The sequence below is a fragment of the Lepisosteus oculatus genome, chromosome 4, assembly GCF_040954835.1.
Source record: "Lepisosteus oculatus isolate fLepOcu1 chromosome 4, fLepOcu1.hap2, whole genome shotgun sequence".
In the NCBI taxonomy this organism is placed as follows: domain Eukaryota; kingdom Metazoa; phylum Chordata; class Actinopteri; order Semionotiformes; family Lepisosteidae; genus Lepisosteus; species Lepisosteus oculatus.
The window spans coordinates 65163391-65181906 of record NC_090699.1 but is presented as its reverse complement, the minus strand read 5'-3'; the positions used below and the strand labels follow the sequence as shown (position 1 = coordinate 65181906).

The 18516-nt window shown below is 57.9% G+C and overlaps 1 protein-coding gene across 5 annotated transcripts; it reads right to left on the bottom strand.

The window, feature by feature from the left end:
* Window positions 1-361: 361 nt before the first annotated feature.
* On the bottom strand, window positions 362-17300 carry LOC102698619 (acylamino-acid-releasing enzyme). Of its 5 annotated transcripts, none has more exons than XM_015348257.2 (22): window positions 17168-17300; window positions 16380-16509; window positions 15764-15890; window positions 13950-14043; window positions 13021-13096; window positions 12726-12889; window positions 12211-12348; window positions 11916-12007; window positions 11608-11645; window positions 10982-11103; window positions 9835-9895; window positions 8994-9091; window positions 8447-8498; window positions 7728-7816; window positions 6803-6941; window positions 6331-6414; window positions 4699-4779; window positions 4094-4182; window positions 3547-3740; window positions 1850-1952; window positions 1405-1511; window positions 362-1194 (listed from the first exon to the last, which is right to left on the bottom strand). In XM_015348257.2, exons 1-22 carry the CDS (start codon window positions 17168-17170, stop codon window positions 1086-1088), a joined length of 2190 nt encoding a protein of 729 aa, XP_015203743.1. In that variant the 5' UTR covers window positions 17171-17300; the 3' UTR covers window positions 362-1085. The 5 variants fall into 5 exon arrangements, with proteins under 5 accessions (XP_015203743.1, XP_015203744.2, XP_015203742.1 ...); XM_015348258.2 differs by lacking the exon at window positions 17168-17300 and adding an exon at window positions 17063-17156 and having other exon boundaries at window positions 16380-16601; XM_015348256.2 differs by lacking the exon at window positions 17168-17300 and adding an exon at window positions 17063-17156.
* Window positions 17301-18516: the final 1216 nt, after the last annotated feature.

The following is an 18516-nucleotide window of genomic DNA, read 5'->3' as shown; positions in this document are numbered from 1 at the left end:
CGTTTGCAACACTAAAGAGAATGATGCAAATGGCAAACACGAAAAAGAGCAAAACGACAAAGACAACGCTCTCCTCGCAGCTTGTATCTGAGGTGATAAATGCTTCTCCCCCACCTGCAGAACCAGTCGCTGCTGTTACAGAGGCCCTTCACCTCTTCCGCTTTCTGTTAAGGGCTCCAAATGTCTTATTCTTTTTTCTTTTAACTTGCCGTTTTAAGCAGATGCTCTGACCTCTCCGGGCTGCTGCCTGGAGCCACACAGGGGCACCGCCGTCAGCACGATGGGTCTGCATCTCGCTCACACCGTTGAACACAAAAGGTGCAGAAGCACTTGGCGAAACCACACAAAGACCGATTCAAAGCCAAAGGGGGAAAAAAAAAGTTTTAATGTCGTTAACGTTACTGTCTTGTTTATTTAAAGCGTTGCGCCTTACAACACGCTGCAGTGTTTGTAACAGGAGGGGAAACTCGTGTGAAGAGCGCCATCGCCCCCTGGTGGCCGCAAAGGAAGACGAGGGACAAGTCCAGGCCGCGATAGGAATGTCTTCATCGTCATCATTCCGTGGGGGATATTAAATCCCGCTCTCCTCGTTGCATGGTGCTCCGCGAGTAATCCATTCTGGTGAACCACAGCTCAAATCTCTGTGGTGACTCCCCACTGATGGCGGGGCGACCCACACACTGACTGCCAGGGGTACGGAAGAAACTCTGGCCTAAGGTGACAAGGCTACACTGCAGACACAAACCTGACCTCCATGCTCCTGCAAAGATCTCCAGCTCTCCGACCAGCCAGACAGTCGGATTAACAGCACTAGGACGTCTGGAGCACCACCGATCCAAAATCAGTACATATCCCTCCGCTGTCTACTCTGGGGCCTCAGAGACATCTCCGTTTTTGGGAGAAAAAGGAATCCCAGAGGGATCCGCAGACAGTGCAGTTCAGTTACAGGAAGCGCCGAGGGCTGCAGAGTCCCGGCTGGAAAAGAAGAATTCCCGGAGAGGAGCAGTCCCGCAGGGCTCGGACAGCGCCAGCGTCCCGGAGTGCTGGGATGCACCGGTCGGCAGATCAGCGCAGAAGCAGCCCGGTCAGCAGATGTCCAGATGCCGGAGGAACCAGAGGACTACGTTGACGAAGCAGCTGGACTGGGTGTCCACTCGAGACAGGGAGTGACCGTCCTCCTCAAACCACAGCAACCTGGGTGGGGGGGGGTCAAAGGTCAGCCTCAAGGTCAGAGGTCACGCACACTGGGTGAGGGTGGGTGGAGTTCTGGATGTGGCAGCCCAGCCCCCTCCGACTCCCCCGCCCCCGGCCTCCCGAAAAGGAACAGAACACAAAACCGACGTCCTCGGGTTTTCCGACCCGAGAGGACGACTGCGAGGTCATTCCTGCAGTTCCAGCCCTCACCTGACGGGGGAGCCCCTGCTCTTCATCGCCCGGTACAGCTCCAGCCCCTGGTGTGGAGACACCCTCTTGTCTCTCCCTCCCAGCATCAGGAGGACCGGAGCCCGAATCTAGAGACACGGAGGCCCGTCAGACAGCAGGACGCTCGGAACAGCAAATACTGACTGTGCTGAAGCCATTTATCAGTGAAAAACAGGTACTGAGAGAGGGAGCAGCTTTTTTCACATCTCTTAAAATTCACACGTCCTCGCACAAGCACACACTGCAGAGCACACACCCTGCCCCTCACGTGCACACACACACACACACACACACACACACACACACACACACACAAACACACAAACACACAAACACACAAACACACAAACACACCCTCGAGCAAACACACTCTTCTCACTCATGGACACACATGTGCACGTGTGTGTGTGTGCGTGTGTGTGCTGACCTGGGGGGCGTGCACGATGGGGGACTGCTCCAGCATGGCGGCCAGGGCGTCGGCGGTGGGCAGCTGGTCGAAGGAGTACGGCAGACCCGCCGCGGTGTAGCGCCTGGGAGGGGCGAGAGCGACAGCGCCGTTCACGGGGGCTCCTCGGCAGCCGACCCCCATCCTGGTCAACCAGAGCGCTCCGCGTGTCGGAAGTGACCCCGGGCAGTGAGAGACCATGTGCGCGTGGCCAGAGAGCCCCTGCCCTGCTCTTCCCTGCTCTCCCCTGTTCTGCCCCTGCCCAGCCCAGCCCTGCCCTGCCCTGCTCTCCCCTGCTCTGCCCCTGCCCTGCCCTGCTCTCCCCTGTTCTGCCCCTGCTCTCCCCTGTTATGCGCCTGCCCTGCCCTGCTCTCCCCTGTTCTGCCCCTGCCCTGCCCTGCTCTCCCCTGTTCTGCCCCTGCCCTGCCCAGCCCAGCCCTGCCCTGCTCTCCCCTGCTCTGCCCCTGCCCTGCCCTGCTCTCCCCTGTTCTGCCCCTGCCCAGCCCTGCCCTGCTCTCCCCTGCTCTGCCCCTGCCCTGCCCTGCTCTCCCCTGTTCTGCCCCTGCTCTCCCCTGTTCTGCGCCTGCCCTGCCCTGCTCTCCCCTGTTCTGCCCCTGCCCAGCCCAGCCCTGCCCTGCCCTGCTCTCCCCTGCTCTGCCCCTGCCCTGCCCTGCTCTCCCCTGTTCTGCCCCTGCTCTCCCCTGTTCTGCGCCTGCCCTGCCCTGCTCTCCCCTGTTCTGCCCCTGCCCAGCCCAGCCCTGCCCTGCCCTGCTCTCCCCTGCTCTGCCCCTGCCCTGCCCTGCTCTCCCCTGTTCTGCCCCTGCTCTCCCGTTCTGCGCCTGCCCTGCCCTGCCCTGCTCTGCCCCTGCCCTGCCCTGCTCTCCCCTGTTCTGCCCCTGCTCTCCCCTGTTCTGCGCCTGCCCTGCCCTGCTCTCCCCTGTTCTGCCCCTGCCCAGCCCAGCCCTGCCCTGCCCTGCTCTCCCCTGCTCTGCCCCTGCCCTGCCCTGCTCTCCCCTGTTCTGCCCCTGCCCAGCCCTGCCCTGCTCTCCCCTGCTCTGCCCCTGCCCTGCCCTGCTCTCCCCTGTTCTGCCCCTGCTCTCCCCTGTTCTGCGCCTGCCCTGCCCTGCTCTCCCCTGTTCTGCCCCTGCCCAGCCCAGCCCTGCCCTGCCCTGCTCTCCCCTGCTCTGCCCCTGCCCTGCCCTGCTCTCCCCTGTTCTGCCCCTGCTCTCCCCTGTTCTGCGCCTGCCCTGCCCTGCTCTCCCCTGTTCTGCCCCTGCCCAGCCCAGCCCTGCCCTGCCCTGCTCTCCCCTGCTCTGCCCCTGCCCTGCCCTGCTCTCCCCTGTTCTGCCCCTGCTCTCCCGTTCTGCGCCTGCCCTGCCCTGCCCTGCTCTGCCCCTGCCCTGCCCTGCTCTCCCCTGTTCTGCCCCTGCTCTCCCCTGTTCTGCGCCTGCCCTGCCCTGCTCTCCCCTGTTCTGCCCCTGCCCAGCCCAGCCCTGCCCTGCCCTGCTCTCCCCTGCTCTGCCCCTGCCCTGCCCTGCTCTCCCCTGTTCTGCCCCTGCTCTCCCGTTCTGCGCCTGCCCTGCCCTGCCCTGCCCTGCCCTGTTCTGCCCCTGCCCTGCCCTGCCCTGTTCTGCCCTGTTCTGCCCCTGCCCTGCCCAGCCCTGCCGGCTGAAGCTCACCAGTCGATGATGTCGCTGGTGCCCAGCAGCGTGGCGTAGTTGATGACGGGGTTCCGGGCGGCGCAGGCGCGGTAGAAGTCGGGGTACTGGCCGACCAGGTGGCAGGCGAGGAAGCCGCCGTGGGAACCCCCGAGCACGGCCACTCGGCGGGGGTCAAGGGTCGCGTCGCTCTGCAGGAGGGTCACCACGGCTCTCTGGGGCGCAGGGGAGGAGAGGGGGGGGGGGTCAACAGCCGCCTGCGAGATTCTCAGCTCAGCCTCTCAAGGGTCTCCCCACACTGGGGGGAGGGGGTGTCATGGACAGGCTGACCGTCCTGTACCACAAATCGGACTCCCTTTGCAGACTTTGCATGAAGGTGGCGAGAACATGCAAGCTCCACACGGACAGACCTGTGCTGCCCACTTTATCTGCACAGCTGTACGGTACTCCCCACTTTGTAACGTTTCCTGTCAGCTCCAAGGCGTGTCCGGCGCTCGGACGTGCCCGGGCCGGACGCTGCCCTCTTCCCGTCTGTCCACCTAGACCTTTCTCGTCTCCTCCCCAGTACCTGCACGTCCTTGACGTCCTGGCTCCCCATGTTCCCGATGAGAGACACGATGCTGTCCTGCCCGAACCCCGTGGAGCCCCGGTAGTTCACTGCAAGAGAGGCGCGAAGAGGCGGCACAGTCAGCGGTGCTCGCCGGCGCCCCCCACAGGAGCCCCACCTCCCCCGGGGGCCCGCCCCAGTCGAGCAGACACTCCTGCCAGCACACGCGAACCCGCAGGCCGCAGCAGGGCGGAGACGAGGCCGCTGCTCTGAAGCACAGAGCGCCTGCCACGCCTCCACACCAGACGCACTCTTACAGAGTCAGAACCACAGCTGCCCAACACTGAGCAGCAGGATCACACCACACCTGTGCCGAGCCTGACAAGACTTACGACACCGTGACGTTCCAACGGCTCACAAACGTTTTTCCGGCCCCTAATGAAAAGCGTAAAACCGTTCAGCTCAGAGTGAACAGTCCCAGTGGGATGGCCGTTAATAACGGGAAGCTGGGCTCTTGGTGGTACCGCCTGGCCTTCCGTGGCGATGGCCCTACGACTGGGCTCTCTCCTGGTCTGACTCACCCACGGGCACGGAGAGAACTGCGCTCCGGACTGGTCTGGACTCACCCATCAGCACAGAGAAGCCCACAGTGACCAGGGCCGCTGAGAACGCATTCCACTCGGCAGAGAACTGGGAGTGGGGTCCGCCTGCAGGACAAGGGAGACAGCTCACTCTCTCGCTCACATTCACATCACAGGTGGGTCCTGGGACGAACCGAGACTGAAGCCCATTAACGAAAACCGGTTTGCTTCAGTGTGCAGGGTTGGAAAAGCACTACAGAAATGCACAGAATGAATTACTAATAAGGACAGTGAAAGCAGGAGTACACCCTCATCCCATTCACTTTGCAAAGACCTAGTGATCCACGTGCATGCAGTCTACAAATCTTCACAGTATTGTCCCAGTCCTCTGGGGAGGGCAGACGCAGCATGCTTCACGCTGTCTATACCATGATTCAGCTGTCTGTCTCTGCAGGCCTGTATGACTTCTGCACTCGTAAGTGAGCCGCGTCAGGTCCGTAAGGAACATAATCAATCAAAACAACTTAGCAATCACATAAATATTTAAAACGACCAAAACAGCTGCTTCTTCTCCTCCCTGCCTGTGCTGTGAAATGCAGTGCAGTGCAGTGATGTGCAGTGCTGTGCAGTGTTGTGCAGTGATGTGCAGTGCTGTGCAGTGATGTAGTGTTGTACAGTGCTGTGCAGTGCTGTGCTGTGCTGTGCAGTGCTGTACAGTGTTGTGCAGTGCTGTGCAGTGCTGTGCAGTGCTGTACAGTGATGTGCAGTGCTGTGCAGTGTTGTACAGCGATGTGCAGTGCTGTGCAGTGTTGTACAGTGTTGTACAGCGATGTGCAGTGCTGTGCAGTGTTGTACAGCGATGTGCAGTGTTGTACACCGATGTGCAGTGCTGTGCAGTGTTGTACAGTGCTGTGCAGTGCTGTGCAGTGTTGTACAGTGATGTGCAGTGCTGTGCAGTGCAGTGCTGTGCAGTGCTGTGCAGTGATGTAGTGTTGTACAGTGCTGTGCAGTGCTGTGCTGTACAGTGTTGTGCAGTGTTGTGCAGTGCTGTACAGTGATGTGCAGTGCTGTACAGTGTTGTACAGCGCTGTGCAGTGCTGTGCAGTGTTGTACAGTGATGTGCAGTGCAGTGCTGTGCAGTGCTGTAGTGTTGTACAGTGCTGTACAGTGTTGTGCAGTGATGTGCAGTGCTGTGCAGTGCTGTGCAGTGTTGTACAGCGCTGTGCAGTGCTGTGCAGTGCTGTACAGTGATGTGCAGTGCTGTACAGTGTTGTACAGCGATGTGCAGTGCTGTGCAGTGCTGTATAGTGATGTGCAGTGATGTGCAGTGATGTGCAGTGCTGTACAGTGCTGTGCAGTGTTGTACAGCGCTGTGCAGTGCTGTGCAGTGCTGTACAGTGATGTGCAGTGCTGTACAGTGTTGTACAGCGATGTGCAGTGCTGTGCAGTGCTGTGCAGTGTTGTACAGTGATGTGCAGTGTTGTACAGTGATGTGCAGTGCTGTACAGTGTTGTGCAGTGTTGTACAGTGCTGTGCAGTGTTGTACAGTGCTGTGCAGTGTTGTACAGTGTTGTACAGTGCTTGCAGTGTTGTACAGTGATGTGCAGTGCTGTGCAGTGCTGTGCAGTGCAGTACTGTCCAGTGTAGTGCTGTGTGCGACAGGGTTCGCAGTCTCACCGTGGGCAAACACCACCAGCGGCACACGGGCTCCTGCTCTGCTGCCACGCGGCTTCAGCACCAGGGCATCAAAATCCAGGCCAGCTGCCGGGACACAGGATGACAGAGGGCGGGGATCAGTCCAGGTTCTGTCCACACCGCACCAGAGAGGCAGGGCTCAGCCGACTCTGCCGATGAGCCACAGCCCACAGGGCAGACAGACATACAGGCCGCAGACGTGAGCCCTGGAGCAGGCGACAGTCTCCAGTCTTCGGTCTGCAAGCTGGGGAGGTCTGGGTCAGTAAGGCAGCAGGGCAGGGACACCGCAACACAATTCCTGCTGGCGACACGCGAGCAGGACGAGGCCACAGCCGGCCAGCCACACCAGAGCGCAGGCCTGAGGATGACCTGCTGAGGTCAGCGCCTGACGCGGGACTGAGGAAGGCGACAGGCAATCGCACGCGAGGATGAGAAGGATGAGGCACTGGCTCACAGTATTCCTTGTTCTCCTCTTCGGGAGGGGGAGTGAAGTCCATGATCTGCCACTCGATGCTGGGGACGCACTGCAGGTCATCCAGGGGCACCCAAGACACCCTGTCCTCTCCTCCGGCTGGCGGCAGGAACCCCACTTTCTGGGGAACATGAACAAATGTCACCTGGGGTTCCCAACACAATGCAATGCTTACACCAGCACGCAGGAGTCCGTTCCTCTGCAAGGCTCTCCTGCACGCAGTGAGACAGTGCTCAGCGGGGATCAGAGGGGTGGTGTACAGTAGCGCGCAAGCCACTAGGTTCTGACAGGCTCTGGGTTCGAGGCCCCAATGCTGGCACCTTGAGAGAGGTACGTCATCGCTCCACCCAATCCACCCAGCTGAGTAAGTGGTGACCAGCACAGCCGGGGTGATCGCTGTGATGAGCCAGGGAGTCACGTGCTCTGTAGTCCACTTGAACACTACAGAGGCCGGGACGGGCTGGGGCTGTGGTCTGGACCTGTTTTTTTTTTTATACTGGTACCTACAGCACTTACAGACACACTGTGATTGAAAGAAGCACATTTCAATTTGGAATGTGAGCTGGGCAGTGCAGATAACGGGACAGGACATTCAATTGTAGAAGAGTAAATGTGCACAGGGCTCAGGAGTGAAATGTGACCGAGGGAACAGTTTCCCAAGCTGAGCTCTTACAGGTTCCTACTGAGACAGAGCCCCACGCTGGCCTGACTCTGACCCTGGGAGGCTGTTATGTATTTTGGGGGACGGGGCAGCATTTTCTGTATTTGCGGGTGCTATGGACACCTTTTTCCAATCAGTGGCAAATCTGAGACTTGTGGAAGGACACTGGAGCCAAACTGGACACAGGCAAGATTTGCCAGTGCGAACGATCAATACAGTCAATATCAATAATCAATACAGAATTACCAGGCATGGCGGGCAGTTGATCGACGAGCAGCTGACCACCATCAGGTCTCTCTCGATGGCCAGCAACTTCCAGCTCCCAAATTCTGAGCCTGTGTAGACAAGAGGGGGGCCTCTGAGCAGGCACTCCGACTGCCCCCCCAGCAGCTCCTGAGTCACCCACATGGGGAGCTCAGCCCGACTGCTCATCCAGGCGTGGAGCCCAAGGAGCTCCAGGAACCCTCCCAGGGCGACACACGTCAGCACACCCAGGGCACGATACACAGGAGGCTGCTGGGACAGAGCAGTGTCCACACGGACCACCTGACCGCTCACTGCTCCTCAAATCCATTCTGCTTACAAACTGTGGCCCAACCAGCTCCTTACTGGACGACTCGCTAGCTACCACTTAACTTAACTGGATTCTGTAATCACGGGTCCAGTTGTAAGACTTTAAATGAAAGGGGTTGTAATGTCCAATACTGGACGGGGGCACAGTAGTTGGACATCAGCAGACAGGTGGTCAACAGTCAATGACGGGAGCCGGCTGAGACCCAGTGTCTCAGCCTGAAGGCTCTCCTGTGAACTGAAGCTCCACCCCCCCAGTTTCTCTTTGGCACAACTGGGATTCATTTGGCGGCAGGAATCATTCGGCCTCACGAAAGGCAGAACGGTCAAGGAGCGGTGCAGGAGCCCACTGGGCGAGGAAGATGCCAGGAAGCGGACGGGACGGCCATACTGACTGTCGGAGAGGCGGGTCACCCTCCTCGAGACGGTGTCCAACACGAAGACGTCCTGGGTGGAGAGAGGGACAGAGAGCGGCGTCCCGTCAGTCGCGCGCAGGACAGGGCGGGGGAACAGCGGGGGGCAGCAGGACAGGGACAGGGACAGGGACAGAGACAGAGGAAAGAGAGGGTCTGAGCTCCGGGGCCTCCGGACGTCCCAGAGCCACAGGGACTCCCGACCGAGGACTTCCGGCAGCTTCAAGGAATCAAGTGGACTCAGCTCCCGATCCGGGGAGCAGGAGGGAGAGGAACAGAGGGAGGGAGGAAGACAGGAAGATAGGGAAGAATAGAGGGAGAGAGGGAGGAACAGAGGGAGGGAGGAAGAGAGGAAGATAGGGAAGAATAGAGGGAGAGAGGGAGGAAGAGAGGAAAAGAGGGAGGAAGGGAGCAGAGAAGCAAGAGAGTGCGGAAGAGAGGGAGAGTGGAAGAGAGGAAGAGAGGGAGGAACAGAGGGAGAGGGAAGCGGAAGAGAGGGAGAAAGGAGGCGATGGGAGCCTCGCGTTACCTTCCTGCTCCTCCTCGCGCTGCTGAACACCAGCCTCTGGCTGTCGGCGGCCCAGCAGCGCCGGGGCAGCAGGGGCTCGTACAGGCCCGCGAACTCCCCTGGGGCGGGACGAGAGAGAGGCGCCGGCGCTCGTCACGGGAGTCAGTCAGAGTCAGTCGGAATCAATCCGATTAGTGATTAAGATCAGAGGCGGAGTGAGATCCTAAGGCAGGGGCTAGCTCCTGCACTTGTTATGGCGCATCTGCGCGCCATCGATTCCTTTTTTAATGCCAATAATAGCCCTACATTTTAATAAATATAAAATTAATATTAAAATACCATACTATCTAAAAGTAATAAACGAATACGCGCACCTCACCAGCTAGTCTAATCCTTGCCCTTTAAGCAGCACACAGGCCTCTGAGTGTACAGCTGTCAAGGGGGCTACGTTAGGGACACAGAACTGACTTCATGTGTGACAACGCCTGCTCGCACATGTGTTGGTCCAAAGGCTGAGAGCAGTCAGACTTGAAGAAAAAACGCGTTTCACACATTCCCAGAACTCTGGGCTCCAGAGGTCACATACAAACAGCACAGACGGCACAGGCTTTATGTTGAACGAATCCATACTCATTTCCATACTCTTTTAGTCCGGAATGCCCGACTCTGCACCGGAGCACAAAATGACCTCAGCCGCTGCCCGGATGGCGAGCTTCCCAACACCGGCATGCTTGCCCTAGGCTTCCGGCCCCTGTCCCACAGGATCCCGCGGTGACCGGAGAGGCCCGTCCCCGACCCGAACCCCGGACCCGCCGGACGGACCCACGCCGCAGCGGTCAGACCGTCCGCAGGAGACGCCTACCTTTCCCGGGCCTCTTCACCAGGTCCAGCAGCAGGGCGGTCTTCCTGGTCTCCCTGTCGAACTGCAGAGACAGGCAGGGTCAGCGATGGGGCCAGGACCAGCGGACCGGGATCGACCAGGACCATGAGGGAGGGAGAGGTCAAGGCCGTCAGGTGTTCCTCATGTCCTCGCCGGCCAGAACATTAGGACACCCCCCTCCGGGCAATGCAGAGAGACCAGGGTCTCCAGCCCTGGTCCTGGGCAGCCCCCAGTCCAGTTCACCCTAGGTCACCCTCAATCAGGGGTCTCCAGCCCTGGTCCTGGGCAGCCCCCAGTCCAGTTCACCCTAGGTCACCCTCAATCAGGGGTCTCTAGCCCTGGTCCTGGGAAACCCCCAGTCCAGTTCACCCTAGGTCACCCTCAATCAGGGATCGCCAGCCCTGGTCCTGGGCAGCCCCCAGTCCAGTTCACCCTAGGTCACCCTCAATCAGGGATCTCCAGCCCTGGTCCTGGGCAGCCCCCAGTCCAGTTCACCCTAGGTCACCCTCAATCAGGGATCTCCAGCCCTGGTCCTGGGCAGCCCCCAGTCCAGTTATTCCTATAGGTCACCCTCAATCAGGGGTCTCCAGCCCTGGTCCTGGGCAGCCCCCAGTCCAGTTATTCCTATAGGTCACCCACAATCAGGGCCCTGGTCCTGAGGTCTCCACAGCTCTAGTACGTGTGACCCAGGAGAGAAGAGCCACAGCCAATCACACTGTCCTGTGTGGTCACTCTGTGTTGCCCATCAGACGGGCAAGCTGAGACCACTCCTGGTTCAGCTTTCCCCCTCTGACCTGGTCTGTCTGCCCCGCTGTGAGACCCCGGCACAGGGATTTCGTTAGTGCATGGCAGGCTGTGTGGTTGGGCTGCTCCGCGTCTCCCAGCTGGGGCGGGCCGGGCCCCCTCTCCTGTCGGCAGGGCGATCCTGCAGGATGCAAAGTGCTGCACCGACTGAAGGAAGAGCTCCTGGTCAAAACAAACGCCGAGCGCCGAGTCACTGCGCTGCCTCGGAGAGAAACGGTGACTCTCTTCGGTCTTCGGTCCGCCGACGTTCACCGAGCGGGCTCGGAGAGCTCCGAGACGACAGGTGAGCGAGCCAGCGGTCAGGCCAGAGCTCGGCGGTCCTCACCTGCTGCAGGCGGAGGCACTGGGCGTGCGGCCCGAACACCTGGCCCTGCAGGTAGGCGATGTAACGGCCGTCTGGGCTGAGGCGCGGCGAGGAGACGGCCGTGGTGTCGGGGGACAGGAGCTCTGGAGGGGAGGGAGAAGCAGGAAAAACCAGGAAGGGAGGACAGGAAAGATGCAGGAGAGAGGGAAGGAAAACGAGGAGGGAGACCACGGGTTTACAGAAACAGATGACAGGGGGAGAGGAGCAGAGGAGCCAGGGAGGAGGACGAAGGGAAGGGAGGAAGAAAGACGATTAGAAAAAAGACAAAAACAAAAAAAATGGAAACAGGATTGGAAGAAAAAAAGACAGACAGCATGATTCTCTACAGCTGCAGTTGCAAGAAAAAGTTTGTGAACCCTTTGGAATTACCTGGATTTCTGCATTAATTACTCATAAACATGTGGTCTGATCTTCAACTCAGTCACGATAATAGACAAACACAATCTGCGTAAACTAATAACACAAGCGATCGGACTTCTTCTTGTCAGGACTGAACACAACGTTTAAACATTCCGAGTCGTTCACACATAGCGCTTATTTAACCCTTCGCAGCTACAGCTGGACACGAGCAGGAGAGAGAAACTCACCACAGTTCCCTTCGAGGTCCAGGGAGAACAGAGCCGACCTGCAACGAGACGTGTGCGGAGCTCTTTACCGACTCTTACAGATCCGCACGCGGAGGACAGACACCGTGGTACTAATTTGCACAAACAGCACGTCTCAGGAATGCCTCCACGTCTTATTGAATCGTTCAGATCCGGTCAACCAGATCAATCGCTCACCTGGCATCAACCCGAAACGGACCTAGCGAAGTCTCAGCAGGCGCCAGTAAGACGCCGTGCGCCCTGCTCCGCCGATCTCACTCGGGCTGGTGCCCTGCCCGGCGGTCTCTCACCTCCTGTTGGTGCAGAACCGCAGCCCGAGGCGGAACGGCTCGTGCCACCAGCCCACGAAGACGACTGCGCCGTCCCCTGGAGCCCAGAAGGCCTGGGAGCGAGAGCGAGACGAGACACGCTGGAGCAAAGGATCGTGGGAGCGCGGTCTCCTCAGGGCCAGGCTGGACGAGACGCTGGGATCCGTTCGCTTCGAACGCGTCTGTATTATTCTGGTTAATGATTTATATTGGTTATGGATATAGGTGCGCGGGCTGCCCCATCACGTTGGGGAGAACCTGCCCCGGGTCGACCCACCTGCCCGGGGGACACCTGGCGCGGGACGCCCCGCAGCACGGACACGCTGCCCTTGTCGACGTCGGCCACGCACAGGATCGGGGTGCTCTTCCCGGCCAGCCCCTCGCCCCAGTCCTCCCAGTACACGCACTGGTCCTCCTGCAGCACAGAGCGGTGAGACAGGAACACGTCCGAGTCAAAACGTTACCTTACAGGTCCCTGTGAAACCACCAATTTCTAAAGATTAGGGACATCTGCAGGGCGATCAATTAAACAGGCGGCTTATTAAGTCATCGAGAGATTGTTCAGGACTAAAATCAAAGTCCTCTTCAGCCCTCAACGGCTAGAGTTCTCATAACTGACCAATTAACTTGCTTTCTTCATCAAAAGCTCACAGGCGTTGCTGATCTTTATTAAAAAGGAATAGTGCAGAGTGGACGTTTAACCTTTTAACTTTCTGATATCATGGAACAGCCACGCTAGTTTAGCTGTTCATATCACCAATATTATTCAGTTAAATAAAAACACTCGTTTACCTTCTGGGTTGGCTCCTCCTCCTCGGCTGCAGGCCCCGCCCCTTCTCTATCATTGGCTGGCCCGGATTCCGAAAGACAGGATGACTCCGCCTTGCGATGCCTCTTCTCTGCCACATACAGCACACGGCTCTCCGAGCCCGACCAGGCCAGGCAGCCGAACTGAGCTGAAAACACAGCAGGGGCCTGTGTTAGAGGTCACTTTCTACCAAGCGCTGTGCGAGCTACACTGCGGGACTGACGGCCCGTCGAATTAACAAGGGGGGCTCGAGACAAAAGAAACAACACACAGGCTTACCATCCTCGTAGACCCTGCCATGCTTGTCGAGGGAAGTCAAGTCCATGCTCTTCGCTAGCCCGTTCTTGTTCCAGATCTGTCAAAAGACCATCGTGGATTACAAACCCAGTCAAAATGGCAGCGTCCCTCCTTCCTGTCTGTATCCCGCTCCCTCAGGGCAGGTGTGCCTGCAGGTTTCCCAGCTCCCTTTAAAGCACTGGCTCCTCACCGAGCTCCAGTGCACCGGTGACGAGCCGATCCGGGTCTTTCAGGACTGAAAACCTGCAGAGACACTGCGCCTGCAGCCCCAGCAGTGGGAACCCCGGGGGTATCCGGTTTCAGCACCCCCCCCCGGGGACAGACTGACCAAGCCCGGTGGGCGGGGCTCCGGACTTGTAACCGGAAGGCTGTGGGTTCGAGTCCCAGGTGAGGCAATGCGGGCACAAGCTTGAGCAAGACACCTCACCTGTGCTGTTCGGGGTAAACGGAGGCGTGTTGTAAGTCAAACTGGGTGAATAAATCAGTAATAAGAGGATCAGCAATAGTGCTTGTTCTGGTTGATCCCAATGGATCCCAACACATCTGGCAGTAAAGGTTATTCCATGCTGAAAAGAGACACAACGGTTTGACTTTTGAGCCTTTAGGAGGCCCTTCCCTTTTCAGCCAGAATAAACATTTTGCTTGCTCCTTTGCAGCCTACGCAAGCTGACGCAGCTCCCTGCTTGAACTAAATCCGGCAGACGTTTTTGTTTTATCCAAAGTGACATACGCTTGCATGCATTTATACTGCTGGGGATTTAACAACAAGACTGATATTGCACACTGCACGCAGGAAGGTCCCAGACTGGGATATGAACTCGGGACACTGGAGCTTGGACGCAGCACAGCCCACAGCACCAGGACCCGCCTGGACTAAACCGCAGCCTCCGACCCGCTCGGCTCATCCTCACCTCCAGGGCCTGGTGCCGTGCCCCAGCCCCGTGACAGGCGACATCCCGGACAACGGCCTTCAGGGATCCGGAGGGAGACTGGCTGCTGAGCACCCTGCAGAAGAGGCAGGCCACAGAAACCGTCACAGCCGGGCCCCGCCGAGAACACAGCGCCCCCTGCAGGGTCAGGAAGACGGCAGAGGACTAGTGACCAGCCTGCCGCTGGGGGAACCTCCCCGGATTCCCCCCGGAAGAAATCGAGACTCCGGGTCGCAGCTCCGGAGGGGAGACGGTTTGTGTCCGGACCTGCGATGATGAACTACCTTTGCTTCCACGAACTACCTGTCACGCAGCTCAGGCGTGCATCCCAGTCGAGGACGGCCTTCCCAGAGGAATGAACTTTTCACTTGCACACCATTCCTGGGAAATAGAGCAGGAGTAGCAGGAGATGGCGGGCTGGGCTTTTCTCAAGCAAAGAACGTTCCGGTGAAGGTGTCCGGGGGAGGAGGAGGAGGAGAGCTGGACTGTTTGGAGAGCGCTGTTTCTTGCGGCGCTGCCCAGGCCTTATTCAGAAAGAGCAGCCACCCTGGCCGCAGGAGAGCTAAACACGGATGATCCAAGGGTGTCCCTGGAGATTTACTCCGGTTAACTTCGCGGAGACACGAAGTCAGAGAGGCGGAAGAAACGCAGAGTGCAGAAGGGGCACCTCTGGGCCCGCACCAGGCGAGGAATCCTTGTTCCAGTCAGTCCTGGAAGCTTGTTTTAGAGAGCCTGCTGGCCCATTCCGTCCCAAATTCTCATCTCCGGTACCGAGGAGTGCCCGGGCCGAAAAACATTCTCTCCCTATTCTGGGAGAACGGGGACATAGATCCCTGGGCGCTTTTGGACACCCGTGACGTAAGGAGGTGGTACTGTTTATATTGAGCATGTCATTGCGCTTGTGCATGTGACAAAATAACCCGAACTGAAGCGGACTGACTCTTGAGCCCTGTTCTTCTGTTAGGGGGCAGGGGCCTCTCCTTCTGGCTCACTGAGGGAAGGTACGGCGCTTTCAGCCCACAGGGCTGGAATACGGCGTTGCTGAAAGGCGCTGCCTCGTGTGCCGCGTTGTGCGTACAGCGTGCATGGTCTGGGTAGTGATGTGACTCACGTGTCTGCGATGTCACCTGCCAGTCGGGCACCTCTTAGCTCTCTCTCTCCCAATTCAATTCAATTCAAGGTGCTTTATTAGCATGACCGATGGGTACAATCAGTGTTGCCAAAGCAAATAAAAATAATAAAATTAACATAGAACAAAACAAAAAGTAGAAGTAAAATAAAATCTACAGACATGTTACAGACATTTACAACAAAGACATATTATATAATATCGACATATACTGTAGGCGGCTGGAGCATTATTGGGAGACGGACTCACTGTTCCTCAGGCTGTGACAGGAGATCACATACTGGGCTGCCAGATCAACTGAGTTCCCTCCTCCCTCTCCCAGTAGGATTGGGACCTGTTGTGGTTTTGGCAGGTGTGGGAACTCTGGGATTAGATTTCTGAATTTCGGGAAGAATGTTTCTCTAATCCCAGAGTATCTGTCACAGTGCAGTAGGAAGTGCACCTCTGTCTCTATTTCTCCCTGCTGGCAGTGGGAGCACAGCCTGTCTCTCTCTCTCTCTCCTCCCTCTCCCTCTCCCTCTCTCTCCCTCTCTCTCTCTCCCCCTCTCTCCCTCCCTCTCCCTCTCCCTCTCTCTCTCTCCCTCTCTCCCTCCCTCTCCCTCAGACAGGGCCTGCACACCCACCCCGGGGGACCCCAGACGCATGCCGGCGCGGCGCGTGCACGTACTCGCCCTGCAGGTGGCAGCACTGGCCCGGCGGCAGGGCCTGGAGCTCCGTCCTACCGGCGCGGAGCAGGGTGTACTGCCTGCCGAACCGCACCCGCTGCCCCCGGTCCTCCTGCGCCTGGGTCCACTCTGAAACACAGCGCAGCACGGTCAACCCCCCCCCCCCACAACCGCCAAGGGCGACCGAAGACAGAGAGCAGCATGGGAAGACAGCCGTCCTGACAGGGGGGCGAGCTAAGCAGAACCGCGGAGACCGCTGACTGACAGGAAGGCCCGCGTTGGGGACGGACTCGGCGTGGACACCAGAGGGACGCACAGCTCAGGAGGCTGACGACTACAGCAAAACCTGGTGTTTTCCTCTCCCCTTCAGAGACAGAAACAGGCCGTGTCTTTTTTTTTTTAAATTATTTTTAAAGGCAAAACCTGCTTCAGATATAATAACCCTCTGTCGGCGGGGCAGGCTCAAGTCTTCTCGTGTTTACATGGGTAAAGACTATTGGAACCGAGGAATCTGTCATTTGGACCAAGAAGATCTCGCCAACCCGGGCTCGGCTCGGCTCAGTACCTCGAGAAAGCGCGTCACCTCACGAAAACGGATTATGCCGGGTGTGCAGTCACCTGTGAGGAGGCTGATGTATCTCCCCCCCGCCGGCGCCGGCTCCTCGGGTCCGGCCGCGGCGGCCACAGGTGAGGGGTACCGGCTGTACCTGCCGAACAGCGCACGGACCGCCTGGGGCTCCGTCATCACCTGGAGCACAGAAACAGGAGCGGGTCGGAGGACAGAGACCGCAAAGCCGGCTGGCAGTTTAGGTAGCTCGCCGGGTGGTTGCAAAAACCAGACTACAAGACAAATAATACATTGCACAAAGCATTGCACACGCAGAGTACCGTGCAAGGAAAGGGGGGAGAAGCCACTCTGAAGGAGAGCGCACAGCCGTCCCTTCATGCCTGTGGGCGGCGTTTCAACAATAAATGCATATCGTTCATGAATGAATGGAGCCCGCCGAGGACTACGAATAAGATCGGGCGCTAAACTGTAGAAACGAGGGGCTTTAAAACAATCCTCCGTCGGCGGAACACACTTGGGGAAAAACGCGGCGCACTTTTCTAGCGTTTACATCGGGAAAGGCTGCTGCAACTGACGAATCTGTGATTTGCAAAACCCGGAGCCCTCCCGACAGCCCTGTCCAGGCTCCACCCGGGACCCCTAGGCGCGTCGAGCACGGAGAGCCTCACAAAGCCGGAACAAAGGATGTCATTTCTAATTTTAAACTGAAACACAAAACGGTGGACAACATTACCGGCGACTCCATTCCGGACCTGACCCCACAGCCCCCAGCCACACTCCACTGGACTCCGGACTGTGCTACTTTCGTACAAGCGCGGGGGGGACATCAAGAACGTACCATTTTACTTCTTTTCGTTTTGTTTGCACGACTTGCATGATCCTTACAACGGCAGGACGCAAGGAGCTGAGCTGTGTGCGCATCGTCATCGTGTGTTTTTACATGAAACGCTTACGGTAACAAAATGGCGATTCTCTGAGTAGGGAATGTAAATTAAACCTCTATGCGTTCTGGAAAATATACAGAAAAAACTGTCGTTTTAAAACACACATAAAGGCATACTGCACTTGTACTACCAGGTAGTTCGAGGAGTAATCAACAGCAAATGGCTGTGCTAAAGCAATTTCACCGTTTTAAATTGTGGGTCTAGAAATGTAGTTCTTTCCTGCAGTGGGATCCCCTGCCCAAAGCCTGCCTCACCATCAGGGGGAGTGTCTAAGTGTTATAGGAAAGAGACCTGAGCTCCACAAACAAGGACAGACTGATGAATCCAGGAGAGACGGGGCTCAGCCCAGGCGATCTCAGCCTAGCATCAGGATAGAGTGTCTCCGTGCCGAAAACTCGTCCCCGTCATGTCCTCTGCCCGAATTCCTTTTGAGCAGCTCTTGGGCCAGGACCTGCTCCAGAGCTCACCTGGGCTAACCCATTACATCAGCTGCAGCATGTTGGCTAACCCCAGTAATGAGGCCATACAGCTTGAACCCACACACAGAGCTTGATGAACACCCCACCTGCAGTTCAAACTGTTCCATTTCCTCCATATAATAATAATTCCTTATACTCATATGGAATTTCTGGACGCCCCACTCACAGCGCTGTACAGGTCATGGGGATCCTCTCCACCCCCACCAGTGTGTACCCTCACCTGGATGATGCTCCAGTCCGCTCCCCACACACCAGCTCTCAGTGGGGAGGAGAGCAGAGGGATGGAGCCAGTTCAGAGAGGGGGATTATTAGGAGGCCATGACTGGAAAAGGCCAGGGGGGGAATTTGGCCAGGACACTGGGGTAACACCCCTACTCTTTTCAAGAGATGCCCTGGGATTTCGAATGACCACAGAGAGTTAGGACCTCTGTTTTATGTGCCTTTTTACAGTACAGTATCCCCGTCTCTATACTGGTGCATTAGGACCCACACAGACTGCAGGGTGAGCGCCCCCTGCTGGCCCCACTAACACCACTTCCAGCGGCAACCCTAGTTTTTCCAGGTCTCCCATCCAGGTACCGGCCAGGCTGGAGTAGCAGGGCGATGTGGCTGCCGGCCCTCGCGAGTCAGTTTGGTGGTCCCAGCTCTGGTCCCGTCGTTGACATCATCGGTCTTCGCTACAACTGTCTCCTGCTGTTTGGTCAACGAAGCTCGAGTGGAAGGAAAAAGCACGCAGACGTGGGATTCCAGCGCCTGGATGGGAA

Excerpts from the sequence above, each read along its gene's own strand:
- LOC102698619 (XM_015348258.2), bottom strand. The coding sequence starts at position 17,156 with ATGTCCCCCCCGCGCTTGTACGAAAGTAGCACAGTCCGGAGTCCAGTG. Across the intron at positions 16,602-17,062 it reads GGTCCGGAATGGAGTCGCCG|TCTGGTTTTTGCAACCACCC; the intron begins GTAATGTTGTCC and ends TTTGTCTTGTAG. Across the intron at positions 12,890-13,020 it reads TGGCAGGGTCTACGAGGATG|CTCAGTTCGGCTGCCTGGCC; the intron begins GTAAGCCTGTGT and ends CTGTGTTTTCAG.